Source organism: Ambystoma mexicanum, chromosome 13 (assembly GCF_040938575.1).
Source record: "Ambystoma mexicanum isolate Mex_15411 chromosome 13, UKY_AmexF1_1, whole genome shotgun sequence".
Lineage (NCBI taxonomy): Eukaryota > Metazoa > Chordata > Amphibia > Caudata > Ambystomatidae > Ambystoma > Ambystoma mexicanum.
Genome location: NC_090938.1, coordinates 381512931 through 381533452, shown reverse-complemented (window position 1 = coordinate 381533452; position 20522 = coordinate 381512931). Strand labels below are relative to the sequence as shown.

Here is a 20522-nt window from a genome sequence, read left to right as displayed (position 1 = left end):
CAGATAGAATTGTGGAGATGTCTTCCATGAAAGTATTAATGGGGCCTGTAAACTCATTCCCTTTACTCCAGTTCCTTCCGAGTCCACTGGGCTCACTTACTGCATGCCTCGGTTGTGTTGGACAGGCTCCACTGGCCGCTGGTGCAGCGGTTATTTTCAGCATCAGGATTTCGCTCTGGTGAAATGGTTCTGACACTACACAGCTGGACAACCTGGGTACAATGAAGAAGAGGCTACCACGATGCTGACTGACTCAGGAGGTCTCGACGACACAATACAGGTGGGAGACAGCGATGAACACTGTAGTCAGGCAGAGAGCTGCAACTGCAGGGAAAGAACTCTTGTATCACTAGTCGAGGGTTTGCAGAGTCCCAAGCCGGAACTATGTATAACGACCAATGCAGTGAGATAGCCCAGGCGAGAGCTGGCCAGTGCACAGACTGGTCCCAGGAAACCTCCAAAGGCTTCAAAAGGCAGGATCCTCGAAAAGAGGTCAAGACTGGTTGTTTCCACCTGTCCAGGAGTTGAAACACCAATAAATTGGCCTTCAGGAGATCAGACAAAAGAGGAGGGTTACTCCAGGATGGTTGCTGAAGGCATTTCTGGTTGGCTGCAACAATGATCTATGGGTCTTCAGCAGAATGCATCTCTTTGAAGTGTTCTTGGCCCCAGCGACAATCTGAAGTATTCCTGCAGGAGTCTTCCTCTTATACTAAATCCAAGCCGGAGTCACCCCATAAACCCACCAACAGCAAGGACCTGCACCATTCAAACTGGCAGGTGCTGTGCAATTATGGACAGCCTCCGTCTACCACATCTGCCCTTCAACAGACACATTTTGGCTAGGATTAGGACTGAAACCAGACAGTCCCAGCCTCCACTTCTGGCCACAAATACATACCACTGCTTTGCCCGGTGAAGCCAAGGTTATGCCTGGGAAAGGGCTTATTGTTTATGGCGTACACAAACCTGAAAGGGCAGGAAGAAGGCCAAAAGAGGAAATGATATGATATGAGTCATCTATGACGCGCCTGTACAGAGAAGGACATCGGGAAATCTCATGGCACAGCCATTATAGAGTATTTGGGGCCTGATTACAAGTTTGGCAGTAAATCCGCAAAATTACTATCAAACTCAATTACCATTGCAACCGCGAGGGGAGCCGAGCAGAGAGTGGTCTGCTGTCGAGTCTGGAGTTTCTTTGAGTCTTTCTGCTGTTTTCACTGGTGGAGGTGGAGCATTCGTTCTCGCAACAAGGTAATCCTTCAAAACCCCTTCATTTGCATGAAGCGCGGAGCAGAAAGTGCTCTGTTGGGGCTCTGTGGGCGATTGATGGTTAGTCAGTGCAACTGGCATGGAGCGTTTTCTTTTCACAGTCTGTTCAGCATGTTCAGCCTGTCCAGCAGCTCCGGTGAGTGATTTTACAAAATCTGTGACTTGCGTAAATGACCACTTATTCGCTCAAGAGTGACGATAAGCTCTGCCAAAATACTTATTCGGCAAGCAACAATTGGAAACCCGTCTCCGTAGCCTTGGAAAGTGAAGTTATGGCTTCCCTGCTTTCTACGATTCCGCCTCCACCGGCTTTGTCATATGCTCCCCTAAAGACACTGCACTGTTAAAAGTATCTTGCTTAAACAACAATGCTGTTGTATCTGAGGCTGTACAAGATTTGGCTAAAGTCAATGGAGATAACATCCTGACGGAAGAAGCAGCAGGAGCTCCCAAAGTCCGCCGTATCTCTTTCTCCTCTGGAACTCCATTAACTTAAGATACAAACCTCTCACAATCCCCATTGTTATTTACAACAGAGGATCTAAAAATATGACATCAGAGTTAGATCTTTCTCTGCAGGACTCGCCACTGGACATAGGTGGCTTATCTCGATTACATACCACATTCCACAAGATCCCTAATACTCCGGGATCAGTCCTTCACGCCTTGAACTTCACTCTTTCACAAATGGCCAATTCTTATGACTTAATTGCAGAGGAATTTCATGAGCAACGAACCCTCCTAAACATAATGTCCTTCAAGATGGCTTTTTTGGAGGGATTTATTTACGGGAAAGTGCAGTGTTCAAGGGATTCTCTTCAAGACCTGAGAAATGATCTTCCGGGCATTTCCTGGAATTTAGCAGTTTCTAGTCCTAGACGATCGCCAGACAAGAACTCAAATGATAACGTAACTAATGGCTGTATAAAAACTTAGACGGCAGACATGGCAACCAATACAACTGCTAGTTCAACTTTTTTAGAGGGAAAAAAACATGAAAAATTCCTTTAAACAGCAGCGGAAAGGTTCTCGCAGCTTTATGAGGAACATGTGGCGGACTCAGTCTTTCTCCTACTCCTGAGGAACCGCTGTCTAGTGCCAGTTTGTCTAGACAGTCAGAGATGATGATTTCGTCTCATAAGGATTTAACACCTAAACCAAGGATAGCTAATAAGTAATTAGACAATCTCGAAAAAAGCCAGAGACCTCTGGACCTGAGGGCGCAATTGATACATTGGTAAAGCTTTTATCGAAGCCACTAGAAGTTTTAGATCATAGTATTTTGTCACTCTATTCAGAGATGGAGAGCATAGGTGAACCGTCAGACATGATTATGGCTAGTATGGAAGACCTTTATCCTACTGTCCAGCTGGTGAACATGCTGATTAGCTCTTTTGAAGTGGCACATTCACCAAGAAGAATCTTTGTGAGCGTGCACTGCCAATAAAAAAAACTGCTATCATTGGCACCCATTTTACTTCCTCAGGGACTAGGCCTGAAGATGTCTAAAAACACATCTACTACGAAATTATGCCAAGCCTCAGGCCAAGGCCCTCTAGATAAAACTAAAGATCTACATGTGCTCTTTCGGCAAACGGGATATCAGAAGTTCCTTTGGTTGTGTCAGAGAAGTTGGATTCTCGGTTTTTGAACCAATAGGATACAATGAAGTCATCTTTTCTCACGTTAGATGAAAGATGACTAAGGTTGTCTGTAGTACCCAAGGCTGATTCTATCCCGGAAGAGCTACAGCTGTTTTTTGTGCAATAGTTCCTCCTGGTCCTTTAACTACCATTGACAGCAGATCCACAATGTTGAGGTTAGCCCCAAGTGGGTTAGGGTATACAGCGGATTTAGCTGAAACGTCACTTCACGTCAGAACGCTGCTATGTAAACCAAAAAAATAAATTAATAAATTATAGATACAAAGGGCTAAAGGGACATTTTTCTCTGTTAGCATATCATGGGATGATGAACATATCGGGTTATACTGAAAGCAAAAAACCAAGTGTAGGAGGGAATATTAATTTCTCAGAGGAACACACATTAATCCTGAGCGAGGTTTTTTCAAATAGGGATTCGTTCCCTTTAAATCGGAGTCACATTTTGGCCTTGTTTTTGGAAATTCCCAGCTTACGATTGATTTCCTCTAGTGACTCTAGTGATATTGCATTGGTTCTGTTCCCTGTGAAGGGTAGATTAAGTCTGGCTAAGCTATACTTCTTTTCACGAATGGTAAGGGCTCTGGTTTTGTCCTTGAGTTAGAATCCTGGTTAACAATGGGATATGATGTGTTGCAGGTTTTAGAGGAACCAAAGGTCTTGTTACCTGAGGCAATACCTGTTGTAAATTCTCTCTCGTCCAGATCTATGCATGAACTGATATCCTGCTTTCCTCTTTCCATGAACATTAATACTTAAGAATCAGGCCAGCAAAGAATCACTGGCATTGGTTTACGATTGGAATTCTGTCTTGTCTGCTTTGCATGGAGGGGGCGGCATGCATAATAGTTTGAACAGTTAGACCATCTTTGTTTGGTGTCATGGAATTGCAGAGGCCATAAGTTTCTGGAAACAGACATTATTTCTCTATGACAATATTCCATGATCCTGCCTGCAGGAAACGTGGATGAATTCTAGATAATAGATGGTTATGCATTTCTCACAGTGGAACCAATTCAGGGTCTATGGCCCGGCCTATGGGGGTTCTTCATTGTGCCCTTAAAAATGGCATTGGCCTCAAATTGTTTAAAATAGAAACACACCACAATGATATTCAAGTGGTAAAAGTGGTTAGTATGTTTGGGAACTCTAGTAATGAATTTTGTTATGTGTGCAATGTCTATTTTAATCCTAAATCCGGGGAGATTGAAATGTTCTTGAAAGCTCTGTCTGCTCTTGTTTTAAATGCCTTGGAAAATAATGATGCAGAAATTAATATATTGGGGAATTTTAATAGTGAAGGCCTGGGACCCCAAATGGTATTGTTAAAAAAATAGGATTGGGGCTTCTTCCTTGGTGAGGCAAAGAGGGAGAGTAATAAGAACAGAACTAAATAGTTGGGATTTAATACTGGCAAATGGAAACTCTATGGATGACAGGCCTCCAGAATTCACTTGGACAAATGGTCTTTTGAGGTCCATTTTAGACTATGTATTTTTATCTAAATAATGTTGTAATAGGCTAAAAGTGACAACTATGTAATCTAGTGACCTTCATTGGATATTGCTGACGTTGAAGTATAAGTGGAATCACCAAACGAGTTTAAATTTAAATTTTGGTAGCGGATGTTAATTGAAGAAATCAAGCATTAATATGGAAACCTGCACTGTCACTGCATTTTAATTAGTGTATTTTCTATATGGGTCTAAAGAGGATGGCCTTATTTTTAATCCATCGACCTATGATAAGGCAATCCAAAGGGCTCTGGGTAGTTTATATTCCCCTAATCTAGGGAGTACTAAAAAGGCAAACAATAATCAGTCTCATAGGCACAAGTACGGTACCCTTATTTCAGGAAAGAAGAGGGAGTTTAATAAAGCTCTTAGACAATTAAGAAAGACATTGCTTGATTATGAGGTAAAGGCAAAAGCATTGAAACTTAATTACAAAAATTGGGTTAAAGTCCATCACTTTCTGTTGTACATTAATGATGTAGAATCAATGCTTTGCTCTATTATTCCAAAAAAGTTACCTCTCCTTTTTGGAGATTGATCAAGGATCCCTTAGACCAATGTTCTCTCCAATGCCAAAAAGTCAATCCAGACTTTCGGAAACCCATTTTTCTACCCTTTATCGTGAAAACAAAGGGATAAAAGGGTTTCCGCCTTATAACATCACTTGGTCTGATCAGGTGGAGATAGACCTGTTGGAGATAAAGGGGTTAATCAAGAAAAGCAAAGCCTCTAATGCTCCGTGCCCTCATGGTTTGGCAAATGCCACATTAAAGTCAAATCCGAACCTCTGGGCTGCAGTCTTATATGTTTTATTCTGTGAGATTGTAAAGGATCAACATCTGCCATCCTCATGGTCATTTACAAGAAGGGAGATAGGACAAGTCCATCAAATTACCGTCCTATCTCCCTCTTGATGCCTCTAGTAAGATTTCTGGGGCTATTATTGTGAATCACTTATGGGTTTGGGCAGACAAGAATGGTAGCATCGACAAATTTCAGTCTGGTTTTTGAACAGGTTTGAATACTGCTCATAATTGATTTGTAATTAACTTCTTACAAATTCAGACCATTCAGGAGAAAAAGGTAATGTACTGTGCGTTTTTGGACATTTCTCAGGCCTTTGATTGGATTAACCGTCAATGCATTTGGGAAAAGCTAACTAAGGTGGAATGTCCTTTTGGATTGGTGGATATCTTGATTGCTTTGCACTCCGACACTAAGGTGAGGGTGCGTCTTGACCAAAAAGGGAACTACACGAGGTGGATAAATAGTTGTTGTGTGTTGCATCAGGAGTTTGTCCTGGCGCCATTTTTATTTAATTTATATATTATTCATTGTGGTGCATTTTAAGAAAATTCAAAACCTTCCTCCGAAGTTAGGACATTTGCCAATCAATTACCTGTTTTAGGCCGACAACATAGTTATTTTTAATTTGACCCCTATTGGCCTTCAAAGGGCCTTGACAGCGACCAGCGCTTATTTTGTATCATTAGATTTACAATTGATTGTAAATAAATCAAAAATTGCAATGATAAATGATGTTAAAAAAGTAAATAACATTTTAATTTGTGTATATCTAAGAAGCACCTGGAAGTTGCCCAGAATTTTAAATATCTGGGTATTGAAATCAGTGCAAAGAAAACCAAACAAGTTGACTGTTATCGGATGATCAAGAAAACAAGAATGATTGTCTGAAATATCGGCGTGTTACGGGAGGTTTGGCAGGTTTTCGGCAATCCCAATGGTCAAGTTTTCCCAGTAAAAAGTGGTTCCCCGCTTGTTATATTGAGCTGAAACAGGTGTATTGCCCAATATCTGTTGGAGAGTGAAGTCGTTAGTGTGGAAAAGACTGCTTATCCTCCCAAAGGAGACTCCGATACCTGTTATTAGAAGTAGGTGGGTCTGATTTCGTGCAAGCGCGTGCAGATAGGAAGCGGTTGCAACTGTTGAGATCACTCTTGCTTCCTCTAGAAAACTGTGTTTTGTCTGAATTTCGTACTCTGCACTTTGAATGGTTCCAAGCAAGTATAACACTTTTGGCTGATTATGACTTGGATCTTAAGGAAAGTGTTGCTTTATGTATCGATAAAAAGAGGACTATCTTTGAGTTGTATTGGATTATGAACAAAGCAACAGCACTGGAGTATCATTTGTTTCATAATTTAGAGCATGAAGTGAGAGCATTCAATGAGATGCCATTTTATCTTAAACAGCAGCCCACAAGGAAACATTGGATGGAAATGTTACTTTTTTTTTATTTTTTTTATTTTATTTTTTAATGTGATACAGTTTTTTGAACAAAAACTTTACACATATACCAAGAAATAAATTCTTATTACTATAAAACAACAACTTAGAATAAAACAACCAATTATAAAATCTGAGATTAAAGGAAAAGGAGATATATTTAGAAATATTCACCTACATTTCGTTTATTACAGGTTTCATGGGTCACAAGCACCTTTAAGTTTTCAGATAGCTTCGTATGGCAACTCAGTTCCTTCTGTTATTTACCGGGAGGATGGCATATCCATCTGTTTCAAATTTCAGGTTTTGAGTTTTAAATTTCAAGTTTTCCCTTAATCATATACCATACTCTGTATAGAGCCAAATGCAGACTAGGATTCAAAGTATTGAGACATATGTTCCAGAAATCTTTAGATTTGATGTGATCAAGATTATGTACATATCTACTGTAGTGTTTTATATAAATTGAGCTTAATCTAGGACATAATGTGAGGACATGTCTCGCAGTTTCAGGTGAGGCTTTGTTCTTACATATCCTACAGAAACGCTCAATTTTGGGGATGGCCCGTTGTGGGCCCAACACCGTTAGAATAGGGAGGTGGTTAATACGTAGAAGTAATAAGAAACGTCTCAAATTATTCGAGGGGCAAAGATTTAAATATCTTTGTGCCCTTCTGAAAGTATATAGAATATGAGATGTGAACCCATAGCTATGAAGACTCGCAAGATGTCTGAAATTATTCTGCCAATCCCATATTTTGAGACGTTCCGCCATTTGGGCCTTCAAATGTTCATAATTATCTCCCCAATTAGGGGTCCATTCAATCATCTCAAATAGAACTGTCATTTCTCTCATAAAATAGACCTGCTTATTCCCAGCAATGTCTTCTTTTACTGTCCTCAGGAGAGGGTTAATCGGGGTGACCTGCATCTTAATATAAATTTCTGCTCTTTTCTTTAGTACCAGAGCTTTTAGGGAAGGTAAACCCAACTCTAATCTTAGGATTGCCATTGGTATTCCCTGTGGTGGACCCAGCAGTTTGCGCCAAAAACGACCCTCCAGTACCTGAAGCCACTCCAGATCTAAGTGGACTAGAGCTTCCAGCCCATAGGTTACCATAGGAATTAGGCACTGGATGTAGAGTTGGCGTGCTGCCCACACTGAGTATCCACTTTTATTGCGCGAGAACTGACATATCATGGAGGTTAATTGTGCTGCTTTTATTTTACTAGCTTGAACGCAGGAATGGAAATTTCCCTTACAATCAAATTCAACTCCCAAGTATTTATAGCAGTTGGTATATTGTATTTCCTGTCCTCTTACTATCATTCTAGGGTGGTTCACTTTACCATGACTATATAAGATCAATTCAGTCTTCGTTTGGTTAATTGTGAGTTCGTTCTCCTCCGCGTATTCCCATAGTCGCTTAGCCGAGCGTAGAATGCCACTGAATGTGTGGTCAAAGATGACCACGTCATCCGCATAGGCCAGGACTAAACAGTGCTGAGCACCAACTTTAGGAGGGCAATTAGTCACAGTTCCCAAACACTCAGGGATATCGGAGACGAACAAATTATATAATATGGGGGCAGTGACACATCCCTGTTTAACTCCTCTAGTTTGCTCTACCACCCTCGTAGTGGATCCACTTCCGTCTAACCTCAACTGTACAGAGGTGTTATGATGTAATTGTTGGAGATAATAGAGCAATCCTTCAGGGCATGCCAAGCCCTTAAGCTTCCTCCATAACTTCTCTCTGTTCACCGTATCAAACGCAGCTTTGAAATCAATATATAAGGCATACAGAGGGGGGTTATTAGGGGATAAGGCTTTATCTCTGAGGCTATTCATGATAAACAGATTCTGGACAGTAGAATAACCGACTCTGAACCCACTTTGATAGCGGTCCAGAATCCCTTCCTTCTCTGCCCAGAACTGTAATTTCTGCAATAGTAGGGAGGCAAATAATTTGCCAGAGCAATCTAACATGGAGAGCAGACGATAATTGCCTGGATCAAACCTGTTACCTTTTTTAAATACCGGCACTAAGATTGCTCTTTGCCATGTCTCTGGAATTATCCCGTCCCTTAGGACTTTTTCAAAAAGAATTTTCAGAAAATTGGCCCAGAAGACTGGATTGCTCTTCATAAGAAGATTGGAAAGACCGTTTGGGCCCGGGGCTCGAGAGGCTTTTAGTTTGGTAATCTTGTCTATTAGGTCTTCCACATGGACCGGGAACAGCTCAGGGACATGGCAAGTAGTGGCACATATTGCAGGATAAACTGCCGTCGTGCCATTGCGTGTCTCCAGAAAGTTAACCCATTCCTCGGCATCAATTGGGTTAATATGGGAGGTTACCCTATGTCCCCTAGCTTCTCCCAGAAGTGCCCAGATGTTCCGGGCGTTTCTTGAACAGATAGTTCTCACGGTTTTTTGCCAATTAGCCAATTTCTGCGATCTTTTCCAGTATTTTAACCATGTCCTGTATCTGTTTTTTACCTCTCTAACCTTGATATGTGTATCCATGATAGGATATGTATTAGTTCTAATTCTACGTATATCCCTTCTCAGGGTCCGTTTAGCATCCCGAATTATCTTATCATAAACCTCAATCTCGCCCCGTTCTTTAATAACAAATGATGATTTTTTAGTTACGTATTTAGCTGTAAAATTATAAATCCATCCTTCTAAATCTTCAGCTGTACATTTGACAAACTTAGTATAATAATCATTGTTCCACTCACCACAATCGTTACAGGCTTTGGATATATTTTTCTCAGACCATATTAATCGCGAACAGGCATGGTTAACCAGCAGGCTTCCTGCCGCTATTCTTGGGGTAAAATCAAAAGCACAATCTAAACTCAGACTTAAGCCTCTGTGATCACTCCAATCATTATCTATAATTTCCATGTCATTGACTAAGGATGCCGCTTCGGGGCTGATGAAACAATAATCTAGGGTGCGACAAGCAGCACCTGCTCTCCAGGTGTAATGTCCCGGACGGTCACTCATCGTTCGACCGTTCAGGCATTCCAATTCCCAACTTTTCATAAAACCCAACCACTTCTCCCCTTCAGCGTCGCTGAGATCTTGAGTCATGAGGGGGTGCGGATGTAAACGCTTATTATTAGTCGTGCCTCCATCCCCTTTCATATAGCAGTTAAAATCCCCAGCAAGGACAATGAAGCTATTTTGACATTCGTTAGTCCACTCAATGAAGAGATCATGCAGTTTATCTTGTATTTGATCGCTCATTGATGCGTCGCGGGGGTTATAGATGTTAACCAACAGAAGTTTAGTCCAATTATTCTTAAAAGGAATAACTATCTCCACCGCATTGACGTTATCCTCCGAATCGGTAGCTATTTCTCTGGATGTTCTTGTTTTTCTTACCCCTATCATCAGTTCCACATAAGGTCTCCCCATCGGGCCTTTTTTGGCATAGGTCTGGTGCAGTTTATATCCATCTATTATGATTGGTGCAGTTAACCAAGTTTCCTGCAACATAAAGAAAGAATGATCCGTAAGGAAAGATAATGATCCATTAGTTGCAACTGAACTTATACCCTAGCACAAAAGTAATGGGTGCTAGAAAAGGAATTCAACACATTTTGCAGCTCTGTAGATATTGTACTCTGCAAATTGAAACAACTCGTCATCTTTTAATTGAATGCCCTGCTCTGTCTGAATTACATTTTATCCTTTTTGGGCTCTTTGACTTAGATGAAGATTTGTTTAACACTGATTGGTTTTGGTCAAGGATTTTAAACAGTTGCGAGCCCTTCCTGGATATATCAGTTTTAAAGTTTTTACATGTGTACTGTACTAAATGAAATGGTTTATATCTTGTTTTAGTATGAATGTTACATGTTTTAAATCCTATTTGTTTGAGTGATTGTAGTGTAATAAAGTGTATGTAATGACGTTTTTATGATTGTTTTTACCTTATTTTTGCAAAGGTTATTTTTTTAACCATATGCAACTAAATAAAATAGATAAATCGCCACCACTTGGTCCAGTGGAGTTACCACAGGGTTACAAATGGTGGTAATTCCCAATTTATGTAGTCCATAGAACTCCATGGGGATTTTCGGCAGATTTAACAGTGGTGGAATTACTGCGCCATAAATCCATCAATTTGTGGAGGTAAAGTGACAGATTTACCTCCTGCATCAAGCTGGAGGTGAATCAGCTACTTTCCTCCGAAAAATCAGCTGATTTATCGCCCAGTAATTCCGCTGGTGTAATTCCACCTAAACTTTTAAATTTGATGGTGCAGGAAAAGTGTCAGTAACAGAATTGCAGCCACATTTTTCCTGCACTGCTAAGCTTGTAATGAGGGCCAGGGTACTGTAAAAGTGCATGCAAGAAAGTAAAATAAAACACAGTAGAACAATATTTGCTGCCTCTAGCCCGTCCTGGATACATGATTCAAGTAACAGTAAAGTTACTTAAAACAAAAGATAAAGGGATATGGAGTACCTCACTGTACGTTGATGTGTGCAGTGTTATACAAAATAAGGAATTTCATAATGGGGGACAGTGTCCCCTTAGACTGATAGCCATAGGGACTGACCATTGCCCCTGAATTAGATGAGCAAAGCAAGATTAGCAAAGCAAAATGGCTTTGCTTAGCTTCCAGAGTCAAGGCTGGGATGTCTATTGAGGGAAAGCAGCAAAAAGAAAGTCTTTCCTAACAGAGAAACGTATATCAGCCTCTTCACTTAGCCTATTCAGCCTATTCATTTCTTCTAAATGAATTGGGAAATCTTTCTTCCCACATATTTTCTTAATCTTTCTTCGGATGCTAACTTTTCTCCTCATAACATGAATGCTAGGCAGGCTCACAGGATCGGTGGATTGGACCAAGTTGATACACTAATTTTGTGTGCGTCGGGTGAGCCTAACCTAGAAAGGGAGGTATAGAATCCTGAGAAGTATCTTGTATGCTACAATGTAACTCTGCCCTGGGGCTTCCTCAAGCTTTAAGCATTTGCTAGCTGTTCCCGGTGTAACATAGGTCAATGTGGGTCAGTAATTCATAGGGTCACTTCTGTCCCCCTTCTTAAATATCAGCATTACCACTGATCGCTTCCTGGAAGGGGGGCATAGGTCCCTGTGACTTATTAATGGTCATTAAAAAAAGGCTAAACGCATCAGATGGAATGAGAGGTATGAGCGGTATAAGAACAGTATCTAAGATCCATCGATCACATAGGCCTCTGTGATGTGTCTTTGTAGACCCATAATTGCCAACCCTATTCCACCGCAGAGTCCCTGTGATGGCATAAGATTGCATAGTAGCATAATTATAGCATCTACTTTCAGTTTTAGCTCGTGAGGAGGCATTCGACATACAGCGTTTCACTCTTTAGAGACTGAAATGTTGAGCCGGTAATTAACTGTTAATTGACACTGGAACCGCCGTGCCCTGTGGGAAGATGAAGGTGACCGTGTAGAACCGTGCTCATTCTATTTGTTGAAATGGTAGCTGTTGTTGAAGTGGGTGCACTTTGCTGTTTGAACAGCAACGGGCAACCTAACACGGATAAATTGCATCTGTATGTTGAAATGATAGCTGTTGTTGAAGTGAGTGCACTTTCACTTGGACAGCAGAGGGCAACCTAACATGGATAAATTGCATCTGTATGTTGAAATGATAGCTGTTATTGTAGTGGGGGCAATTTGCCATTTGGACAGCAGAGTGCAACCTAACACTGATACATTGCATCAGCTGAGTACGAAACACACCCAAGTGTTTTATATATATAGATGGTTATGCTCTTAAATCAAGACAGTGGGCCTCATTATAATGTTGGCGGTTACGGTATGAACGGTGCTGGTAATGCACTGGCACCGTCCATACCATACCACCGAATTATGAGTTCTGCTCGCGGGTGCCTGACAGCCTGCCAGGTCTGACCTGGCGAGATATGCGGCACCCGCGAGCAAAACTCGTGATTGCACCAGCACCGTTATCAACGGTGCCGGTGCAACCATGCTCCCCACTGCCATTCTGCCCTATGGGGCAGAATGGGATCAGGAGCCAGGCAATACCATCGCCCGTGAATGGGCAATTACCGGCCCATTCAACTCGTAATGGGCCGGTTATTGCCCAATCGTGGGTGGCGGTGCCGGTAGCGAGTTTGGCGGTAGCCGTGCTTGTAAAACAGCCACGGCTACCGCGAAACTTGTAATGAGGCCCAGTGTCAGTGGAGTTTCAAAGACAGGCTCATATTGGTGCAATCTGACAATTAGGCCATGGCAAATGCGTAATGAAATCATCCTTTTGACATCGGCTCTAGAGTAGGTATTCAGTTTGGCCAGCTGAAGAACATTTGTGATTAGACTCCATTGGGATCTTGGTATACAGTTGCAATGCCTCGGTAACGGTGAACCCTGTGGAATCATCTGCAGTATATGAAATAAGGGTTAGTGGCAAGGTCTCATGTGGCAGTCCCAGAGAGGGGTTTCACAAGGCTCTGAGAGTCAGGGTAAGCCACCCACTGTGCGATAAAGCCCCCAGGGGGTGGTAAATCTGGGATAATGCAGAGTCTCCCACCACAGTATGACCTACTGGCTCATAGGGCCTCGAAAGACTCCTGAAGGGAGAATGAAGAAAGGGTGTCCATCAGCGAACCCCCTGTGACTGGTGAACCAAGACTGCAAGATGGCTGCTACAAGGGATTGAGTGTTTCTACCGGTGGTCCAAGAGCATGCCTGCGATGCTAGTAGCCTGCATATTGGGGTTGGAAGCCAGGAGCATTTATTATCTATGAGCTGGTTTATGGACTGCCAAGTTGTGGACACACACACAGAGTGTGAAACCATGGCAAGGTCAGATGGGTGGCATATCCCCATCTTTTGTAAACTCTGAACGTAGATCAGAAAACCTCATTAGAAATATTATCCAAAGCATTCAAGGGCAACAAAGGGGTGATTGGCAGTGAGCTACTCATTGTCGGCCCTCTTGACACAGCCACATCTGATCCAAATGCCCCCATTAGAGAACCCTTTATGACTTGCCACTCCGTATAAAAGGGGGCTTGCTGGAGCCAGAATTATGGAAGTTAAGATGTGGTGCAGAGACAAAAGCTAGATATGGGAATATCTATGGAAAGGAGGAAGCAAGGAGTTTAATGGAGCAGTTGGTGCTGGGAGGGAGAGAGAAAAAGAGTAATACATGGATATTGTAAGGGGGTGGAATGAAAGTACCTGGCAGAGACTGAGTAAATTCTCTTAGTCTTTGCGTTGGCAAGGATTGACCCTTGCCCATGACTTACAGTGGTCATCCCACATGCACAGATCCTGGTTTGTGTGAAAGACCAGAGTTGAGCGAGAGTAAAAGAGGAGCAAGACATCTTAAGGTGCAAGGTACCCATATACAAGTAGATGAGGAATATTAACCTTTTGTATTTGCATGCCACCCTTTGTTCGGGCAGTTTAACAATAATTACTCCAGCTTCAAAATCCAACTTTAACAGTCAGTCAGCGAAGATATCTACTATTACAACACGAACACCAAGGCGTTAGTGGTGGGGGGTTCTGCATCAGTAATTTTTCTACAAGTCAGGGGGTATGGGGAGGGCTCCATACAGATTATGAAAGAAGGAGCCTGGGGCCCTTGGCACTTGCAGGAACTGTGAGTGACCCTGTGTGAACCACCCAGAGTGGTGCAAACCAGACTCCCAAACCTCTGTATACTAGGGAACATGAACTCTGTGTCAGTACTGCACTGTTATATTGGGACAACTCCCTGGTTTGTGAAAGCGCCCTGCTAGACTCTATACGTCTTAGTCTACCCTCTGTGTTTTAGATGCTTAAAAGCGAGTTGTACTCCACTTATTCTGCCAGGAGTCTGTCCTTGATCCCATGGCCTGTGGCAGGATATAGATGTCTGATTAAGAACAAATTGCTTGCAAGATTACATTCAGTTTGTCAGCTCCACTGCTTTCATACAACCCACCTACCACCAATTCTTCTCGAAACTGGTGGTGGAAGAACAAAAAAGGAGCAGAAGAGGAAGGCTGATTGGACGTTTGAGGGCAGGGCTGGGTGTGGGTTAGGGGCACACCGGAACTTGGGGTTCACTTCTGCCAGGTGTTCAGGTCCCTTTTTGTTTCAGAGTAGGATGTCCCAGGAGAATGGAAGAACAGGACGATTGAAATAGAGTACAGACATGATGACTGCGGCTACCATGTTCTGCTTGGCCGTTGCACTGTTTGCTAAATGTTGCAATGGAGCCAAAGCATGACATCCTCAAAGCTCACACCACAAGTTTAGTTTAGTGTATTGTGCTTCTCTCCAAAAGCATCAACACTTTGTATACAAAGAGCACATGATGATACAATGAATGGCCAGAGATGTGTGCACTCTGGTTCAGGCCCCTTCCTCAGGTGGAAATCTGAAAGGCTGCAGCGTGAACCTCAAAGGATTCAATTACTGTTACCCTGGGGACTATAACCGACTCCAAGGAGCTGGGCATTATTCTGGTAACTGAAAGAGATGGTGAACGTTCCACCCAGGAAGACAGAATGCTACCTGCCTTCCTCTAGCCCAATTCCTCCCAGTGGTCTGTCGTTATTGTATGTGACATATTTTTAAAGGGGCTCTGGTGGTGTCATGTCTTGAGCATGTGTCTGGGGGTGGAAGGCTAAGGACACGTGATTCATCTCAATTTCATCCCCAATGATTGCAGCAGAATTGAACACTATCGTCTTGACTTCAGGGAACATTGTAGGTGTGCCGCTCTGGAGGATGAAGAGCCTCAGAGCTTATGTGTTAAAGCTTTCACATCTCCCTCAGTGTGCTGACCTCTTAAGACGAATGCAGGATGACGGCCATCATTCAAAAGCGCAGGGTTGCGCAGTGCACCCACAGTAAATTCTTTCATGCATGTTTTGTACTGTTTCCTTGTTCTTCCTGTTGCCAGGCTACCGTTGCACTGCTCCTATGCTGATGAGTGCCGTTTGTCATTGTCTCTGCATAGGTTTAGCGTCCTTGTGTCAAACCTTTGGGGGAAATCCGGGCTTCGCCAGCTCTTTGCTTCACCTGGATCTGAGCAAAAATCCTGGGCTTCTTGCCACTGATGATGCCAATGTAAGTCCTTTCAAGTTATCTGTGTGAATCTTACTGTGGTTCGTTCTGCCAATTCTGGCAGGGGGAGAGATATTAATAAATATGTTGTACTCTAGCGTTGCAGATCTCTGCTGTGAATTCAGCAAACATTGTGTGTGAATACACTGATCCCCAAAGGCAAAACCCTCATGTAGTCTTAACAGCCCAGACATGGGGCCAGCAGAAGATTTGGAGAGAAGTTGATGCTCGCTATTGGCTGTAGTCTGTCGGTTTGAGATGTCCTTTTGCAGCTGCTTGCGCTCCATAGGTCTTGTTGAGCGTGGTTGCTGGTTCCTTCACTGAGTGTGAACCGGCATCATTGGAAAGATGTCAGGAAGAGATAAGAGAGAAGGCAGGAGGACCATCTTACTAGTGATTAGGGTATGGGCCACTCTGCTGCCCTCTTCTTATGTAGTGCGTTCCTATGAAGGATGATTGACAGGGGCGCCGCCCCGGAAGGAAGGTATAGTGAAGGGATGCAAGCTCAATAACCAACATTCAATGTCTTTTTCATCGACACCGATTGTTACCAGTGCAAACCCGTACTGATCCCATGCATTGCGCCTACAGACTGCGTATAGTGCAGGAGTCCAGCGCCTCTCCCATTGCACTTCGTGGCACAAGGTGATGTTTTTTGTACGTGGTTCAAATAAATCAAAACATTGAAAACTTAAAGAATGAAAACATGTTTCTAGGTACAAGTCTTTCAGCGTAAAAGGTTTGAAAGGTTTGTTAATCAGAAGGAAAACAGTCTTGTTTTAAAAGCTAAAATGCTGCATGGGGAAAAAATGACAAGCGTACAATTGAAACAAAACCGGAGAATGCAGATGTGAGGAAATGCACAAAGAAATGTGGGAGGACTTAACTATAGGGAAGGATAAAGGAAAAGTGCAGGATATGGGGAACTGCTTTACAAACATACAAATGAAGGGATAGGAACATGGCCTCATACATCAAAAGGGTTTTATATGATTGCAAGTATATTGATGAAAGTACATCCCTACAGCGGAGTGGCCAGTACCTGCCTCCCGCAGGGGTCTTTATTTTGTGAAAAAGGTGCATATCTGTTCAAGGTAGCTCTAAATTCTGGCTTTTCTTGTGTCTCCCTCTACAGGCACTCTACTCATTCCTAGCCCAGCCTAACTCACTGGTTCATTTGGACCTCACTGGGACTGACTGCGCCGTGGACACTGTAAGATTCTCAAGCCACTTGCACACGCCCTGTTTAAGCCGTTCATTTACAGTTGTGTGCTGAAGGCACTGATACAATAGTCTTGACTATCCCTTTCATATGTTAGTTACAGAAAGAAGAAAATACGACTTTATTTTGGGTTATTTTGTAGTTTGTGTAACTTCTAGTCTGCCTTACCATACAATTAGCGTAATTCTCTTTATACAGGGTGCATGATTATACAGGGTGCATGATTCTCTTTGATCTTCACCAATCAAATGTTAATTCAAGTGTTCAGAATAATGGTTTCCCAACAGCTCAGGAGGAACTACTGCAAAGCTTTGGGTTTTGGGAGGTAATTGGGCCTTGAGGGCTGAGTAGGGGACCTGTAGACAATGGGTTTGGAGCTCTGATTGTTGGGGGCTTGATATGTATCGTGTTATAGTGCTATCTGTGGGAAAGTTTCAATGGTGGTGTATACATACTGGTTGTTGGGGAACCGTATGGATATGGTGTTGGATCATTGACTCAATAATAGCGATACGCAATGGTGTCACAGCAGGGCCTGATGTAGTAATAGATTGGAGTAGCATGTTTATTTTGCTGCATGCAACTCATGTGATTTAGCCAATCTACCTACTGATCAGTATGCATGTCGTTTTTAAATGTTTAGGTAGTATGTTCTTATACTTATCAGTTCCAGGCTATACACATGCAGCAATCCTTCATTGTGCAAAAAGTTGTTTTCTGTCTCTTCGGGAATGTCATTCGGGACCAGCAGGGTTCGACTGCCACTTCTGCCATCTTTATTATTTGGGCGGAAAGAAAGCATAGTAGGAGAGCTAGTTATGGGGGTGAAAAGGGTGCTGGGGAAAGCAGCAGAAGGGGAATGCCTGAGCAACAGATGTGACCTGTAGGGAATTGGTACAGAGTATACTGGGTCTGTGGATCAGTACAGAATGATGTTGGGCCATTGTATGTGGGTGAGTGGTAGTGAAGGGCACAGGTATGCTGGTTGTGGGAGGAGGAATATGTAATTAATCATAAAAGATGCTGAGAGCTATTATCTATTGAGAATGGCTAAGGAGTGTGCTGGTTACAATGAGTTGTCAATAGGATCACTAGCTTCTAGGAGCTGTAGAGAATGGCATATATGGGGTGGTCAGGAGGAGGTTTAGGAGGTGGGTTGGGAAGAGTTGTATCAATAATGGCTAGTGAATGATTGAACAGGTGGGTCAGAAATGCCTCCCTTGTGTCGTCAGGGGTCCACCAATTAGAGCATAATAAAAAACCACATGCTCAAAAAGTAGAGCAAACACTGGGCAAGAAGCAACTCTGTTTATAACAGCTGGGTGAGTGGAAATCAAACAGAACAGTGGATGGGCTTGAAAGGCTGACATCTGAATATGAACAGTAGTTTTATACCAAGAAATACAATGGTCGTACATACATTGAAACACTTGCAAGTTAGAGAGTTCACTTTTTCTATGTTTCTCAAGGATTCTATTGGTTCGTAGGCATCGCCTCCTTGAACTTAACGTTGATAAGGGAAGCGTAATTGAAGCACACAGTTTAACAGTTTTCCATTACAATGCTTCCCCGTGTGGTACCACATTTATTCACACCCCACCCTGGAACAACTTGTTATTACTGAAGTAACATTGTTGCTGACCACCAGAACTTTAATACACTGCCATTGGTCAGCACCATTGAAAACAGAACACGAGACACCCTTGTTACCCAGGTCATGTCCCCTTCCTCTTCATACCCATCCAAATATTCCCCAAAAATCAGTATCTTTGTTCCATCAGGTGAACAGTCTCCCCGTAATGCTTCAACATTTTCCAAGTCTGATGGGGGTGCTGTGAAAATTATTTCTGCTTCATTCTCTCATTCATACTGGGGTGTTATACCTCCTCAAGCGCAATTTTCTGTAAGGCCATTATGTGAGTGTTCTTATGCTGGCAGCACTTACACCAATGTATGATTAGATGGCTGATGCAGGTGGTGTGGAGGCTTGCAACGAGCACAGGGACAGTTATCTTGAATGCTGCTACAAGCCAGTCGGGTGCCCAGGTGAATAATTAATCCAGCCAGGTTGCTGATAAAGTGTCTTGCATTTCTTTTACCATTCTCTGATGTATTGTTCTTATTTCCTGTATTGCGTCAGTGATTGTCCCATTTGCGGCATCATTAGTGGGGTTTGCGGTACAACACATGCTCCCAATCTTATGGCACACCCCTCCCTCCATTGCCATCATAAGACCCAAAACGAAATGATTTTGAAGGGACATCAATCGTAGAGTTCGTAGTTCTTCATGCACCGCTTTAAGTCCCTATTTCGGTCGCATTTACCAGTTGAAGCAGTTAGTAGCACGAGATCTGCAGCCATTTTGCATTGGCTGCAGTTCGTACCCCAGGGAGCAGGAGAGAAGTAAAAAAGAAAGATGCTGAGCTGAACAATTTCAAATGTGGTGGAATGTTCTCTAGGCTGTTGGTGGATTCCGCCGAAATGTCGTTGTTGCTGGACCTCTTCTTCCTTGTTACATTATGTTTGTTTGTTTGTATTTCTGCTGGCACTTTTTCTTCATACGCGGACATCTCATTGAGTGGTATCAAGTCTTTCCGGGGCACAACTAAGGTAGGATTATGGAGTGTTACCAGTGCGTACACCCCCTTCCAGTCTGGTGGTAGCTGGGCGTACGCTCTCATTCGGCACGCCTACCAGGTGTCCATCACAGCTGCAGTCCCCTTTTGTCAAGCTGCGATGTCCATCATTAGCCTGCAACCGGTATTCATCCACAGCATTGTTGTTCCATTTGCTCTGAAACACAAAGAATACATTTGTGAGCGGCTTTGTTTTCTGGCCATGGGATTTCGTTTATCCATGTTAACGAACGGTTTCAAATTTTCTTACATCCTGCATTTATTTTCTTAACCACCCTTTCTTCTAAGCCCACCAGTCCTGCGCAACACTGTGCCATCCACCTTTCCCACTTTCCATTTGTTAGGGAGAATTCTCTCTTTAGGTTGAATTTCCTAACCAAGTGAGTCCCCCAGCAGCTTTGCTGGATTTCTGGAGTTTGTTTTTTTCTCCTGCCAAGAGTGAGACTCTTTTTTCTCCCACTCTTGGACATGATTTATGGTGTTCCTTTTGACTGTTAATGTGTTTTATGGGCTATGAGGTCCTTTACTCCATAGGGTCTCATGTGTTTTTACTATGTGTGTTACACAGCACCTTCCGTGCAGTGACACAGGGGTGTCATAGTGACACCCCACCATAGACCCAATACCCTGGGACTGACTACTGTCTCCCAGGGCATGTAAAGTCACCATTGGCTTTACTAGTCCCAAATTATTAACAGAAACCGGTACAAACCATCATATTGTGGACCTACTGGTCGGGGCAATTAGATTGCCCCGGGGTCTGTTAGTCGAGGGAGCACGTCTCCGTCCCCCCTGATCGAGTTTTGGCTGGTGGCAGTGGATACTACTTTTTATATTCGACGGCGAATATATCCCTATGGGATTTT

At 42.9% G+C, this 20522-nt stretch overlaps 1 protein-coding gene across 2 annotated transcripts in view; it reads left to right on the top strand.

Moving 5' to 3' along the window:
- Positions 1–20522, top strand: part of CARMIL3 (capping protein regulator and myosin 1 linker 3) — a 2002476-nt gene that overhangs the window by 641456 nt on the left and 1340498 nt on the right. For both annotated transcript variants that reach the window (XM_069633925.1, XM_069633924.1), the window contains exons 13-14: positions 15691–15800; positions 16933–17010. In XM_069633925.1, coding sequence (XP_069490026.1) covers positions 15691–15800; positions 16933–17010 — 188 coding nt within the window. The remainder of the gene's footprint in view (positions 1–15690; positions 15801–16932; positions 17011–20522) is intronic.